General features: G+C 35.0%; 1 protein-coding gene across 2 annotated transcripts in view; it reads right to left on the bottom strand.

Moving 5' to 3' along the window:
• Nucleotides 1-503: 503 nt before the first annotated feature.
• The window catches only part of LOC106870161 (coiled-coil domain-containing protein 169), a 310,407-nt gene continuing 295,088 nt past the window's right edge, over nt 504-15,822 (bottom strand). For both annotated transcript variants that reach the window (XM_089361602.1, XM_089361601.1), the window contains one exon: nt 504-741. In XM_089361602.1, the coding sequence (XP_089217728.1) occupies nt 705-741 (37 nt within the window). In that variant the 3' untranslated portion in view covers nt 504-704. The remainder of the gene's footprint in view (nt 742-15,822) is intronic.

Genomic DNA, 15,822 nt, shown 5'->3' on the forward strand with positions numbered 1-15,822 from the left:
AGTGTGAGTGAGGAACTTGTGGAAAAAATGATTTAGTGGAATGTGCAAAAGAAGGTGAAAGACAGGAGACAAAGGTAGAATAAGCGAGAGGGAGAAGGCGGTCAAGGGCGTGTATTTTGGAGAGATTAGAATGAATGGTAGCATGCATAAGGTGGTAGGAAGTAGTACAGAGTATGGGTAGGATGGTAGAAGCAGAGTGGAAAGTGGAGTAGGAAATGTGACTACAGAAGTGTGTTTTTTTGAAAATCAGTAGGGAAGGTAGAGCAGAAATTCTGACTGCCTCCTTCATCTAAATATACAATAACTGTACACCACTTCAAACATGCTATACATATGTATGTGCATGTGTGTTTAAATTTAAGTCACAATATATGAATTCAACTAATCTGGTGGTACTCATAAAAAAGTTCTTTAATGTAACATTCTACAAACTATATAGAATATGTAGTACGATACAAAAGAAAAACATGAGGAGTGTATAAAATTATAAATAAAGACAGAAATATACTATAATAATATTTATTTCGTCATTGAATATTCATATTTGATGACAATTATTTTGCAGATTAATAAACATGTATAAATAATTTATTTTATTAAATTTTATTATAAATTATTTACATGTCTATTAATATATGTACAATTTTTTAATTACTGCAGATATTAAGCTTCCTTTTCAGGTTAAAAAAATTCCATGTTTAAAATCACTGGTAGTGCCCCAGCATGACCACAGCCTTAGGGCTGAAATAGATAAAAGAATAACACTTCAAAATGCAGAGAGTCAATATGTCAAAACATTAAGATATAGAAGACAATAAGAATAGAATTAGTAGAATTAATAAAATGGTTTTCTATGGAAGCAAAAGGAAATTAAGTAATATATTAAAAAATAGTAGATAATTTTGGTATAAGAAAGTTGAACTAGAATTGCATGTGCATTTTTCAATTCTAGTTTCATACTTTTTAAGGCAATGCTTGTAATATTTTATATATGTACCGTATTTCTCCTAATGGTGTGGCAGCCTCAAATAAACTGACACCTAAAGGTCAACCAATTGACATAGTGTGACTGTTACAACATTAAAAATTTTTTAATAAAATCGATAATAATTGTCATATTTGTTTATTATCATACAGAGAGATAAAATGGTTACAAGAATCTGGTTGAGTGACATGACTTTGCAATATAACGAAAATTGCCATAAAAGCTGAAAACCTGACCCACAACTTCCCAAAAGTCAAAAAATGGCAGTGAAATATTTTTCTTTGATGGCGGGACCAGATTCATATTATCCTAATAAATTCAAAAATGTGCTGAAACTATTCAAATAAAGTGCTATATAGCGATAAAAAGTTATATTTCACCACCTTCGTCACATTTCCCATCTGACCATCAAGCAAGTCATTCATCAAATAATGCTTGTTGCTTTATATCGGCCATAAAAATTAATTTCATTTCAATTTAATTTAATTCAATTTTTCCAAGAACAGGTAGTTGTTAAGCAGTTTAGATGGGAAAGCTATATACTGCTTGGAAAAGACGACATTGTCAATGATGCCCCATTTGTCCTGGTTGTGAACAATGCTGGTGTAGTGGCTGGAGTCCACACTAGCTAATGTGTGCAACACTGAGCCGATCAGTCAGAATCTGCTGTAAATGTTATGCTTATTCGAAGAATAAGTCATCAACTGCAAATTAATCATGACCATCTGATTGTCTATATATCTGAATCTGTTCAAGTAAACAACCAGGTAACACAGTGTTTGGGAACACATGGCTCACTATTCCAGTGTGCTTGGTGTCAATGCCACACAGACTGCACCTCCTGATAATCAAAGTCTTATTTTTGAGCAAGCTCTTAAATTGTTGCTGACCACTAATAGGATTGTTATATCGCACGTTCAGATGACCTCTACTCAACTATGAATCTTTATTATAGGCATATAGCCTAAACAAAGAATGGACACTACAAGGACAGACAACACAAACGTGGGGTACATATAACGAATGATGAAAAATGAAGTATTTATGATGGGAAAATGAAATGACTTACGAGCCCCACAAAGCTTGCAGTTCTATTTTACTGTTCTTGTATACAGTTTTTTAATCTTAAAAAATTTCTTCTGTTATGAATTCCATTAGATGATCCCAATCTACCACATTGGGTAGACTTTCGTAAAGCACATATATTTGCGACTTTCTAACATTGTCCGGAAACGCCTCTCTCAATCTTTCCATCATTTCTTTCTCCATCAACACTGCTTTTTTCCTCTGGTCTGAATATATCTTTGCCCAGTTTTACTCTCACCAGTCCTTTCATCTTCGCTAATCTATTTTCTATCTCCGTTCCTTTATCTGTCCCTTAGGTCTTTCTACATTTTCACTATATTCTATACATTCTAGTACTTTATCTACCCACTCATTCATTTTTCCTTCTTTTCAGCTTCGATTATTTCACTCGTTACTTGCGCCGCTTCTTGAGTTCTAATCTCTGTATCTTCTATTTCATCTACTATCTTCTTTTTTCCTCTCTTCTTTTTTGGTGGTGATTCCACCCGAGCTCTTTTTCAGTCTCTTTTCCATTATCTCTTCCTCTTTTTCTTCTTTCTCTTCGTCTTTTTCTTCATCTTCCTCTCTCATAACGTCTTTATGCACCTCAACAACCTGTAACTCTTCTATATCTAATTCTCTTAGGGGACACTTCACCTGCATGTGTCCCCTACTTCTACATTTATAGCACACGGGTGACCTCCCCTCCACCACGACTCTCAGTCGGGTGTCATCGGGGAGCACCAACTCCTCTGCAATGTTGTGTAGATCTGGTAGGGTTATATGGGTTAAAATTTGTAACCCCAAGCCCCACCAGTTGATCTCCTTTGATTTTTCCACTTTCACAATTTCCACTTCCTCCTTGCAATTAAAAATTACTGCTGCTACTAACCATTCTTCATCTATCTCGGTGGGTATTCTTCCTATCCTTATCCTTGCTGCTCTTCTGCCACAGTATACAGGCAACAGTGCCCACTTATCTGTTCTCAGGGGTACAGTGGAGTACTTCTTCACCTCTTCTTCACTCTTGAAACGCACCACCACCTTGCCTTTGAAATCGTCTATACTTCAGCTGATTTTCTCAGGAAAGTTTTCTCCATTTTAATCGTATTTTTCAGTTGCTTTCACTCTCGTTTTCTATTTATTCTGCCTTTTTCTCTCTTTCTTTGCAATAGTATTTCTTAATCTTTTTTATTTTCTTGTACATTTTTATTTCTATAATCGTCCTTCTTTCTCTGCAATCTTATTTCCTTATCTTTATCACCTTCTTGTCCTCTTGTCCTCCTCTCATTTTTTGCAACCTAACTTTCTGATGGTTTTTACTTTCTTCAATTTTCATAAGTGTTTAAATTCTCATTCTTTTGTCTTTTTTACTGTCTTGTGATATCTTATTTCCATCCACATTTCTTTCGTGTTCATGATTGTTTATGGGGAAGAAAGTATCATAGTGGCTGTTGTTAAATTTGCCACTATATAACACTGAAATCTTCCTTTCTGTAAATGTTCACCACAAACAGTGAACAGAGGAAGAATAATTTCATCGTCATTTTTGTGATGAACCTGAATTGCCACATTGTACAATTCACTAATGGCAGCTAATTCAATATTATCACCATATGTCTCATCCCTACTCACATATCCTTGGTATTCCTGCACTGTACCAACTGGAATAGAAGAATGAAAATACTTCCAGTTATTGTATATGTATTGTACGGACTCTTCCCGAAGAGTTTGGTAATTTCTGTTGTTTTTGCACTAGAGTGACACAGCTCTGAACATACAGTTACCATCACCCATGTCTTTATTAAAGGAGTGAATTAATAAATTAATGTAATTGTTGAATAATTTTCAATAGATTCAGTAAGGGACGTCATGTTCAGTTTAAACTTTAGATGGTTTTGAGAACAGAACATGACGGAAAATTCCAATACCAAAAGGGATAAGATACTAAATGTTTCCCTTTAAAAATCTGCCTTCCTAACTTTGAGATAAATGAATAAGTAATTATAATTTTGTAAATAATAAAAACGAAATTAATAATTCATAATTAATGTTGACTTGAAGCGTCGTCTTCGTGAAAAGAAAAGTGATTTGACTTTAAGTATTTAGCAGACGATAACTTCTTTATCGTCTGTTCATAAGTGGGAAAAAGTAATACATCGGTTATTTCTGGATAATTTCGGTTTAAATGTCAAATACTTGTTTATAGATTTGTGAGTGTGTTTATGTGTGTGTGTTACAGAGAGAGACAGAAAGACAGACAAACAAACAGAAAGAGAGTGATAGACAGAGAGAAAGAGACAGAAAGAGATTGAAAGCATGCACGTGTTTATCTCTGAATGACAACTGTATGTATTAACATTACTATCCCACTCCCACTCCATATTTATCGCTTACACAACTCTGTCCTCCCCTTCCTGGATCCCCACGCAAACCTCAGTGGTCCCCTTACACTTTTGTAGACAAGCTAGCCATATAGTAAGACTCGACTATAACATTCTGTTGTCGGTCACTGCATGCCTGATAGATATAAAAGAATGAATAGGAAAATCATATATTTAACATCATAACCATAAAAATAAAAATAGTAGAGATAGAGAAAAAAATCAACAAAATAAAACCAAATAAAAGTTCTTAGAGATTATGTTTATGAAATGTAGGGATTGATATCAACAAAATGATATGAACAACATTAAATTAAAAATTAGAAGTTCAAAGATAGAAGTAAATAGAGAATAGGGTGTAAAAAGGAATAGGAGCAATATTATTTAGTATTGTAGATGGTGATAAATTGAAGTATGTAAGGAAAATATATAGAAGAATAATATCAATATGCATTCATTAAAATAGTGTTTGAAAATATTATTGTTATAATACAGTTAGATATATTAAAAAGAAATAGTACACATAAATGTCCTGTAAACATTGTTAGTATCTAAATAAGGTTGAAATTTGAATTATCATTACACTGAAGGCAGCCAAAATGACTATGTAAGTAGTTAAATACTTTTTCAGGGGTGTAAATAATTACAAAATATCTGAAAAAACAAAAATAAATCCTGTAACATTTAATTCATTTTGTTGTTTCTAGGTCAAACATGTGGCCTTATTTCATCCAAATACCAATCTTCATGAAAATTGGTCCAGTATAACAATTATACCTTTTGGCTAAATCACCAAACTTCACAGAACAAAAATATGATTGCTTCGAACCAAAGCACATGTAACACAAGGAATGTTCAAATTACGATATAGTAGAAGACTCTCTTTCCCAATATGTATATATCATCATCGTCATCGTTTAATGTCCACTTTCCATGCTGGCATGGGTTGGACAGTTTGACTGAGAACTAGCAAGTTGGGAGGCTGCACCAGGCTCCAATCTGATTTGGCAAGGTTTCTACAGCTGGATGCCTTTCCTAATGCTAACCATTCTGAGAATGTAGTGGGTGCATTTTACATGCCACTAGCATGGGAGCCAGTCAGGCAGCACTGGCATCAGCCATGCTTGAATGGTGCTTTGTATGTGCCACCTGTATGGGTGCCAATCAGGCGGCACTGGTATTGGCCATGCTCGAATGGTGCTTTTTACATGCCACCAGCATGGGTGCCAGTCAGGTGCACTGGCATCGGCCACACTCAAATGATGCTTTTATTGTCAGTAAATCATAAATCTGAAAAAGAATTACACTCTAAATTATAGAGCTGTAGAGTATATAGTTATGGCCAGTTTAAGTGATAAAATAGGTACCAGACTGAAATAATGATGTTGATATGAACTATTAAAACCCCTGAAGACCTACTTCAATATGGCAGCAATCCAATGACTGAAATCAGTTAGAGAGACAAACATGTGGTAATAGATATACGGAACCTTTTTATGCAGTATTTATCTTATAGACAGTAAATTCCCTGATATTAGAATAGTTTTCTTTTTTTTTCTTTCATTGATTTAAAATCATCAGTACCATCACTACTATTTCTTGTTTCTTTTCTATGTTTCAAGTTGTCTCATTAAATCTGTAATTTTAGGCTGCATAAAGTTTTTCGAATCAATATAAAGACTTTTGTACATCATCTCATTAGTTAGTGCCTATAATATAATGCCTTATTTCCATGCGACATTTCAGATGATGTTCCATATTAGGATCAGTTTATGTAAAATTATTTCATTTAGCCCATCTTTTGCAATTTTTTGCAATAATCACATTGTGTTTTGTCAAAATCAGACTAACTTTAAAATTATGGTGACCAAGTCAAATGTTCAATTCTTGCTCTACAAGTAATTTTTCAGTTACTTTGACAACTAAATCATCTAATCCTTCACTTCTTATTGAAGGGACGATATCAATTAAGTTTAGATTTTATTGTTGTTTCAACATTTTTTAACATTTAAGCAAAATGGCATTCTGGCATACACTTAAGATAGTATTTTTTAGGTAAGACATTTGATTTATAATATTGATTTGATTCAAAATTTCTTTCTACTTTTCATTGTGTAGCAAAGTTGTCTATAAGCAATCCTTTTTGAGTTTTATCTCCTATTCAAAATAAACCATTTCCCATTGTTTCTGTATGTTATTTTGTACGTATGATGTGTGATTTGAACTTGCAATGATACTGACTGATTTTTTTGTTCTTTTTCTACAGTTTCTTTATTTTATCTAATAGTTTCACAGTTTTTTGTCAGACCCTTTCCATTTAGATGTTGATTAAATGTTTTAATTTTCATTTTTAAAGAAATAAATTTTCTTGCTTGATTTTCAAGGAGAAAATCATAGAACTTAAGTACATGCTATTTTAGCACATGGTTTATCTCACAATCACAAAAGTGAAATGAAAAAAAAAAAAAAAATGGAAAGAAAATGAAAAATTCAAGAGAAAATTATAAAATGATAAAGTAGCTACTTAGGACTATCTAGTGATTTGAGGGATATTTAGCTTCAATTTCTAGATCAAACTACTATGTAAATGTTCCATCATCAGTTTGGGGCTTACAGTTCAAGTGGGAAAATATGTCTGTATGATATTTCTGTTGACTGATAGAAAATAGCAAATTAAATAAAGTAGAGCAGCTGTAATAATCGTATCAGGACAATTCCCCTAGACAACTACCCCTCTTGGTTAATTACCCCACTCTCCAATATATAAAGAAGTTTTAAATCATCATCTGTTATCCTCAGGGGGTTATTGTCCATGGGGAGTAAATGTCTTAGACTCATAATGATACAATTAGTATCTTAATTACAATCATTTCTCTAGAAACTTACATTTGAATTAAAGAAATTATCATTTTTAATAATAGTAGTAGTAGTAGTAGTAGTAGTAATGGTAGACAATAAGAAGAGCACGATGCAATTTGTAATACCCATGCATGCATGGAAGATGGATATTAAACGATGATGATGATGATGATGATGCTGATGATGTTTATTAAATGGTATCTGTATATATATAAAAGAGAGGATGTGTGTGTGTGCGTGAATGTAGTTTATGCTCGTCCAAAAATTAGCACGCATGTCGCTCCAATTTTAGGAGGTGATGTGTCATAACCTTATGTGCATTTTAGCGAAGTTTTTCTCTCAGAGGCACCCGCGTATAGCTGTAAAAATCGATAAACTTTTACCAATTTTGAAGTTTGTTGACATGGCAAAGTCAAATCTGTGTGTACGCGCGTGAAGGCAAGAGAGAGAGAGAGAGAAATTGTATGTTTGTGAGAGGGAGGGTGAAGGAGAGATACATTTTGTTTGCCAGCGTCTGAGTGGTAGGCAGCTAACAAGCAAAAAGAGAAAAACGCAGGAAACAACAAGCAAAAAGAAAAAATACCTTCTCTCTCTCTCCCTCCCTTATACACACATACCAGTTATCTCTCTTTCTTTCTTTCTTTCTTTCTTTCTTTCTCTCACACACACACCAACATTACACACAAAACACATGTTGCCAAAAAGAAATACACGCTTTCTTTTTATAGTGAGTATGCTAGACAGAAAGTGTGGTGCGTATGTGAAGTGTGTAATGTAATGAGTGTGTGTGTAATGTTGCTGTGTGTGTGAGACAGGGAGAGAGAGAGAGAAAGAAAGAGAGATAACTGGCATGTGTGTAAGGGAGGGAGAGAGATAGAGAGGGAGAGTGCGCTCTCTCTATCTCTTTCGCGTTCTTTACCAAAACTTTTTATGGAAACTGCCGAATTGATGTAAACAAACCCATGTGGTCTGATTTTCATGTTTCTAGGTATTGTACCGTAAATCGCCATTTCCAAAATATATTTATTTTAAATCATTTATCCGTATATATATGTAACGCAAGATGTGTGTATGTGTTTTGTTGATATACAGGCAACACACACACACACATACAAACATGTATGCGTACGAAAAATATGTATGCAATTGGTGTACATACGTGCGTGTGTCTATGTGTGTGTTACTCATATATATATATATATATATATATATATATATATATATATATATATATATATATATATATATATATAATCATAAATATACAGGGATTAGCATTGAGTTGCTTCTCCAACATACTGAAAATTTAGAAATAGCAGTCAAAGAACTACTGATTCTAAACTACAAATTTATCTCTAAATGGATGGCGATATTTATGGCACACATAAATGCCATAAATATCGCCATCCATTTAGAGAAAAATTTGTAGTTTAGAATCAGTAGTTCTTTGACTGCTATTTCTAAATTTTCAGTATGTTGGAGAAGCAACTCAATGCTAATCCCTGTATATTTATGATGATAAATGGTTTTACCGATAAAGGTTTTTTCATACTGAACTACTTGGCAAAATTGTTAATTATTAATTCTATTATTAATTGACGATTCCCTGCCCTTATTCTTGTATATTTTATATTTGATACCTCTAAGTTAGGTGGCTAAACCGTAATCCCTTCACATGGGACTTTTTTCATACGGGACTATTTTGTGACGCACATGGAATAGATTTCTTTGAGATGGGATGCCTGAACTCACTAACCGATGAATTCGTAAGTGCCTTTCTTATCGTTGATTTTTGGTGTCGCATGGCCAAAAATTACCGTGAATTTTTTTAGAGACACTTTCAAATTTATCAGAATATCGGACTGAGGATTGGAATAGGGATTTTTCAATACTCTTAACCATGAAACGATCGTATCCGATTAACTAAAGACTTGTTTTGTTTATACTTTCCCCTCCGGTTTTTTGTTCTATGTGTGCCATAAATATCGCCATCCATTTAGAGAAAAAATTGTAGTTTAGAATCAGTAGTTCTTTGACTGCTATTTCTAAAATTTTCAGTATGTTGGAGAAGCAACTCAATGCTAATCCCTGTATATTTATGATGATAAATGGTTTTACCGATAAAGGTTTTTTCATACTGAACTACTTGGCAAAATTGTTAATTATTAATTCTATTATTAATTGACGATTCCCTGCCCTTATTCTTGTATATTTTATATTTGATACCTCTAAGTTAGGTGGCTAAACCGTAATCCCTTCACACGGGACTTTTTTCATACGGGACTATTTTTTTTTCATACGAGACTATTTTGTGACGCACATGGAATAGATTTCTTTGAGATGGGATGCCTGAACTCACTAACCGATGAATTCGTAAGTGCCTTTCTTATCGTTGATTTTTGGTGTCGCATGGCCAAAAATTACCGTGAATTATTTTAGAGACACTTTCAAATTTATCAAAATATCGGACTGAGGATTGGAATAGGGATTTTTCATTCTCTTAACCATGAAACTATCGTATCCGATTAACTAAAGACTTGTTTTGTTTATGCTTTCCCCTCCGGTTTTTTGTTCTATGTGTGCCATAAATATCGCCATCCATTTAGAGAAAAATTTGTAGTTTAGAATCAGTAGTTCTTTGACTGCTATTTCTAAATTTTCGGTATGTTGGAGAAGCAACTCAATGCTAATCCCTGTATATTTATGATGATAAATGGTTTTACCGATAAAGGTTTTTTCATACTGAACTACTTGGCAAAATTGTTAATTATTAATTCTATTATTAATTGACGATTCCCTGCCCTTATTCTTGTATGTATATATATATATATATATATATATATATATATATATATTTATATAGATAGGATGATAAATTGAATATTAATTCAATTTAAAACCAAGTGGCCTAGCATATAAAAAATTTGAAAATTCAGAAAAAATTGTATTACACGTGTATAAGGGATGACCACTAGGTGGACATCCAATATGCTAGAAAGAGGTCATCAATGACCCAACCACAAAGAAAAATAATGTTCTCCAGAAAAATTTTGCAAAACGTCAGAACAGGACAAAATGAGAAATATACAGAATAAAGAATTATCTATGGACTGCTGCAGTTTCGAACATTAACGTTTTACTTACATAACATCCGTGTTCTCATATATATATGGGAGAATATACAAATAATAACAACAGACGAGGACAGGTGGTGTAAATAACAAAAGTATATATTAGTATGACGCTCGGGAATACGGAAAGTCTTTGACGTTTCGAGCTACGCTCTTCAACAGAAAGAATACGGAGACAAGGAGAAAAAAACGGAGAAAAAAAATTGAATAGTGTTCAGTCAACGGTCAATCATATATATATATATATATATATATATATATATATATATATATATATATATATATACTTAAGACTTTATTGTGATCTGAACAGAACTGCTTCTGACACAGAGAATCGGGAGCCCTTTTGGTCATTCTATTTTCCTTGCTGGAAGGGTTCCTAACCCATGGGCAAAGAGGGGTTAGATGATGGCGGTGGTGTTTTCAAAGGGATGGCATGTGTAACCTGATCACCTCTGTCGATCAAACTCCCAACCCATGCGCTCCAGTTGCAACACTGATTCTTCCCAAATTTGACGTCATGTTACTTAGTTTGGTTTGAAATAAAGAACTTGATTAGCTTAATAATCCCAACTTAATCCCGGGCAAAGCCAGGCTATACTGCTAGTGAACAATATTTCAACAGATTGTCTGTCTTCTTTGGGTTCAAAATGTGAAATGAAAATAACCACAGGAACACAAATTCAAAATATAAAAAAATATATTTTGAATTTCTGTGTTTCTGTGGTTATTTTCATTTCACATTTTGAACCCAAAGAAGACAGACAATCTGTTGAAATATTGTTCAAACCATTAAATAAACAATCTATAGCAAATTGCATCATGCTCTTCTTACAGTCTATTTACCTTCGTGTAGAGTTATGTCAATCTTTATAAATTACCGAAATCATAATAGTAGTAGTAGTACTAATAGAAGTAGTAGTAATAATAATCTTTTCTACTAAAGGCACAAGACCTGAATTTTGGGGGAGGGGACTAGTCGATTACATTGACCCCAGTGTTGCACTGGTTATTAATTTATCGATCCCAAAAGAGTGAAAGGCAAAGTCGACCTTGGAGGAATTTGAATCCAGAACCTAGCGATGGGAGAAATATTGTTAAGCATTTGGCCTGGTGTGCTAACGATTCTGCTAGCTTGCTGCCTTAATAATAATAATCCTTTATACTGTAGGCACAAGACCTGAAATTTGGAGGAAGGGATTATGTCAATTACATCAGCCCCAGTACTTATTTAATTGACCCCAAAAGAATGAAAGGCAAAATCAAACTCAGCGGAATTTAAACTCAGAATGTAGTGACAGACAAAATACTGCTAAGCATTTTACCCGGCCTGCTAACGATTCTGCCAGCTTGCTGACTTAATAATAATAATAATAATAATAATAATAATAATAATAATAATAATAATAATAATAATGATGATGATGATGATGATGATGATGATAATAATAATAGGCTTACCATCCCTACAGAAAGTGCAAAAATTTGTGTTAACTGGAACGACTCATGTACTGAGAAGAGCATTATCGCTGTGAAAACAACATTCATTAATTTTTTTTTTTTTCTCTTAAATACATGTTTTACCTGTGAATTTGTGTGTGTAAACTGGGAATGCATACAACGAGTTTCTCTGCCCTAGGTGTACGGAAAACACTCAGCGAGAAATGGAAGAAAATTTGAAGAAAGAAGAAAAAAAACCAACATAATAATAATAATAATCCTTTCTGTTATTGGCACAATTTTGGGGGAGGGAACTACTTGATTACATCAACCCCTGTGTTTCACTGGTACTTAATTTATGAACCCCGAAAGGATGAAAGGTAAAGTCAACCTTGTTTCCTCTTTTTTGTGCTGCTCTACCTAGTTTCAATTTCTCATGGTTTGGAACATCAAAGGTGTCATAGAACACTTCCATGGGTATCTCTTTTCTTTTTTTCCATATATCTATTTTTTAGCTGGTTTAAATGTCTTTTGTGTTCCCACTTTTCACTTTTTATCATATATGTCATTTTGCCTATTCTTTTTGTTACTACTCCGTCTTCCCAACCTTGTCTTCCATTTTTATATATTTTGAAAAACACCTTGTCACTGACATTAAAATGCTTTGTTGTATATTTATTTTTCTTACTTGTAACAGCTTGTTGAAAATTGACTTTATTTTTTGAGTAAACATTAGTTTCACTGGCAACTTGCCTGAAAAGTGTTTGGGTTTGGTGTTATCCTATAAACCTTCAAGAATTGTGTCAATGCTGTGTCACTGACTAGCTTGTTTTTTGATTTCTTTAATGCTCTTTTAAATGTATCCACAAACCTTCCCACTTGTCTGTTTGATCTTGGGTGAATTGGCAGAGTAGTGATATGCTCAATTGAGTGCATCTTGCAAACAATCTTAAATTCATTCACCGTAAATTGTGTACTATTACTGGAGACTATGGTATCCGGGGTACCGTTCCTAGCAAAAAGTTTGTGTAGAAATTCCACTGTTACCATGGCATTTCATGGAATCTATTTTCTGTACATTTTTAGTGTTAATTGTACCTGTGCACAAGAACTATTTTTACAGTTAACTTCCTCTGATATTGCTGCACCTCTTATGTGTCCATAGCTGACAGTGGGTACACCTCAGGGAGTTTCTATCTATGCCTTTTCCAGGGCCATCTACCTACAAGGATTTGTGATTTGTCTGCCTTCCTACTTACTAAGACTTTGGTTTTTGCCAGGTTAACTCTAAGGCCCTTCGATTCTAAACTTTGATTCCACACCTGAAACTTCTCTAGTTCTGGTAGTGATTCAGCTCTAAGGGAAAAGTCATCAGCATAGAGGAGCTCCCAGGGGCAGCCTGTCTTAAATTCTTCGGTTATTGCCTGGAGAACTATGATGAACAAAAGGGGGCTGAGGACTGACCCTTGGTGAACCCCTACTTGTACCCTGAATTCTTTGCTGTATTCATTGCTAACCTTCACTTTATGAACAGCAGCCTTGTACATGGCTTGTACAACTCTCATCAACCACTCATCTATCCCTAGTTTCTGCATTGACTACCAGATAAGGGGACCCTGTCAAAGGCTTTCTCCAAGTCAACAAAAGCCAAGTACAGAGGTTTATCTTTGGCTATGTATTTCCCTTGCAGCTACCTGACTAGAAATATAGCATCAGTGGTACTTCTCCCAGGCAAAAACCAAACTGCATCTCACTCTCTCCCTAATTAATTGGGCTATGGTCCTTTCCATGATTTTCACTACCTGATCCAATAATTTGATATCTCTATAATTATTTCTATCTAAGGTGTCACCTTTACCTTTGTAGCAGTTTACTATGGTGCTGCTACACTACTCATTGGGTATGACTCCTTCGTGTACCACCCACCTAACTATATGGGCGACTAGACCATAACCTACACCGCAAAATATTTAAAGCATATAGCGGTGATTCCTGATTGGCTTTCCCTGTCTTCATATCCTTAATTGCTTTATCTACCAAGGTACTGTTGATTTGAATAGCTGGTCCTTCAGTTGAGTCTACATTTAGCAGACTCTCCTTCTATTCATTCTCTTCATTTAGCAACCTTTCATAGTGGCGTCTCCAAGTCTCTTTGCAGAATCATAAAATGCAAGTGAACAATCATTCATGTGGACACATCTTTCTCCTATTATATTGCAATTTTTTCTCACACACAGTTTTGTGATTTGAAACACTTTAAGTCTCTGGTCCTCGTGTCACAGAACATTAGCAAACTTCTTTTTTACTTCCCCTCTGGCTAAGTATACTTGTCTCCTAGATTCCTGTCTGGCCATCTGATACAGTTTCCTGCTACCACCACACTTCCAGTCCTTCCAGGCCTGTTTCTTTTCTCTAATGGCCCTGTCAACTACATTGTTCCACCATCATGTCACCCTAGGTTGAGAGGAGTCTTTGCACCAGCCACAGATCTGGTCAGTAGCCCTCAACAGGTTGTCCTGTAGGAAACTCCAGTTGTCCTCCATGTTATATGTCACTATATCCTCTTTTTCATTAAATGTTTCAAGTAATACATCTCTAAATCTCCGTCCATTCAGAGGATCCTTAAACTTCCAGACCTTTCTTTTTCACACTGGTTGTCTTGTGGGCAGCCATTTAGCTCTGGTACTGAAGTCGCTAACAACTAACCTGGGGGTTGCATTCCTCACCTGGAAAAGTTTTGGCATTTATAAGCAGCCATCATTCCTGTTTACTGGCAAGAATGTAGTCAATCTGACTTGTGTGCCCACCAGACTGGTAGGTGAACAGGTGACTGGTGGATTTCCTCAAGTTAGTTTGCAGATCATAAGGTCATTTGTATCACAGAACTCCAGCAGCCTAGTTTCCTCTTTGTTGTGGGAACCAAATCTGTTGCCCCCATGCACACCATTCGTCAACAAGAGGGTCTCATAAAATTGGCCTGTCTTTACATCAGGTAGACCTGGCTGAGGGGCATAGGCCAAGATAATGGTTGCTGTTTCCTGTTGCAGCACTGGTCTAAGCTTAAGTATTTTATCACAAACTCTGACTGCCTTGATTACCTTATCAACCCATTTTTCCGCAAGGAGTATGCTCATGCCCCCAACCCCATCATTGTTTCTAACCCAGAAAATCTTATACTTGTGCTTTTTGCCTGTGAGGAACCTATCAGAACCTCCTCTCCACCTTCTTGGATGAAGCACAAATCTACATGCCTCTTTTCAAGCATCACAAGAATCTCACCAGACCTACTTTTCAATGTGGTCACATTAAGTGTGCCAACTCTGAGGATGTGGAAGGTGTGGGCTGAGGAGACACAGGGCTGAGGGACAGCATTTTGCATCTGAAAAGAAAGCTTGCTTTTACATTTGGCAGACATCATATAAGTACAAATAGGGTTCAACCTGCATACATTTCACTGTCATTTTATTTGCGTCACATTTGCTGTGTTTACCAGGAGACAGTCACTAGACAGGGATAGAAGTGGGAGAGAGCATTCTGTATAGGTAACCGTTAAAGGTGCTAGGAGAATGACTTCCAGTAGAGGTTAGAGGAGAAAGACTTCTGGTACAGGTGGTGGGGTGGGTTAGGAGTGTGCACCATGAATGATGAAACATCAAGGATGCCCCATTCCCTAGCTAAAGGCAATGTGAAATACCCACAAACAAAACAAAAGCTACTAATTAACATTCAACATGAGTAAGCAAGCAAAAATATAGTGGGTAATAGAACAGACAGTAGAGGAAACAATAGGACCTCTGGATAAGATAGTAAGTAACAAAACAAATGAAGAGATGAAGTTGATCAGATTTAGAGCTATAGTAGAGTAAATAGAACTGAACATTTGGATTTAGATGAAGCTTTATAGATAAATAGACAAACAAATAATACTAATAACATCATGGGCACTATAAAGTGAAAC

The sequence above is a fragment of the Octopus bimaculoides genome, chromosome 13 (genome assembly GCF_046866305.1).
Source record: "Octopus bimaculoides isolate indiv1 chromosome 13, ASM4686630v1, whole genome shotgun sequence".
Classification (NCBI taxonomy): domain Eukaryota; kingdom Metazoa; phylum Mollusca; class Cephalopoda; order Octopoda; family Octopodidae; genus Octopus; species Octopus bimaculoides.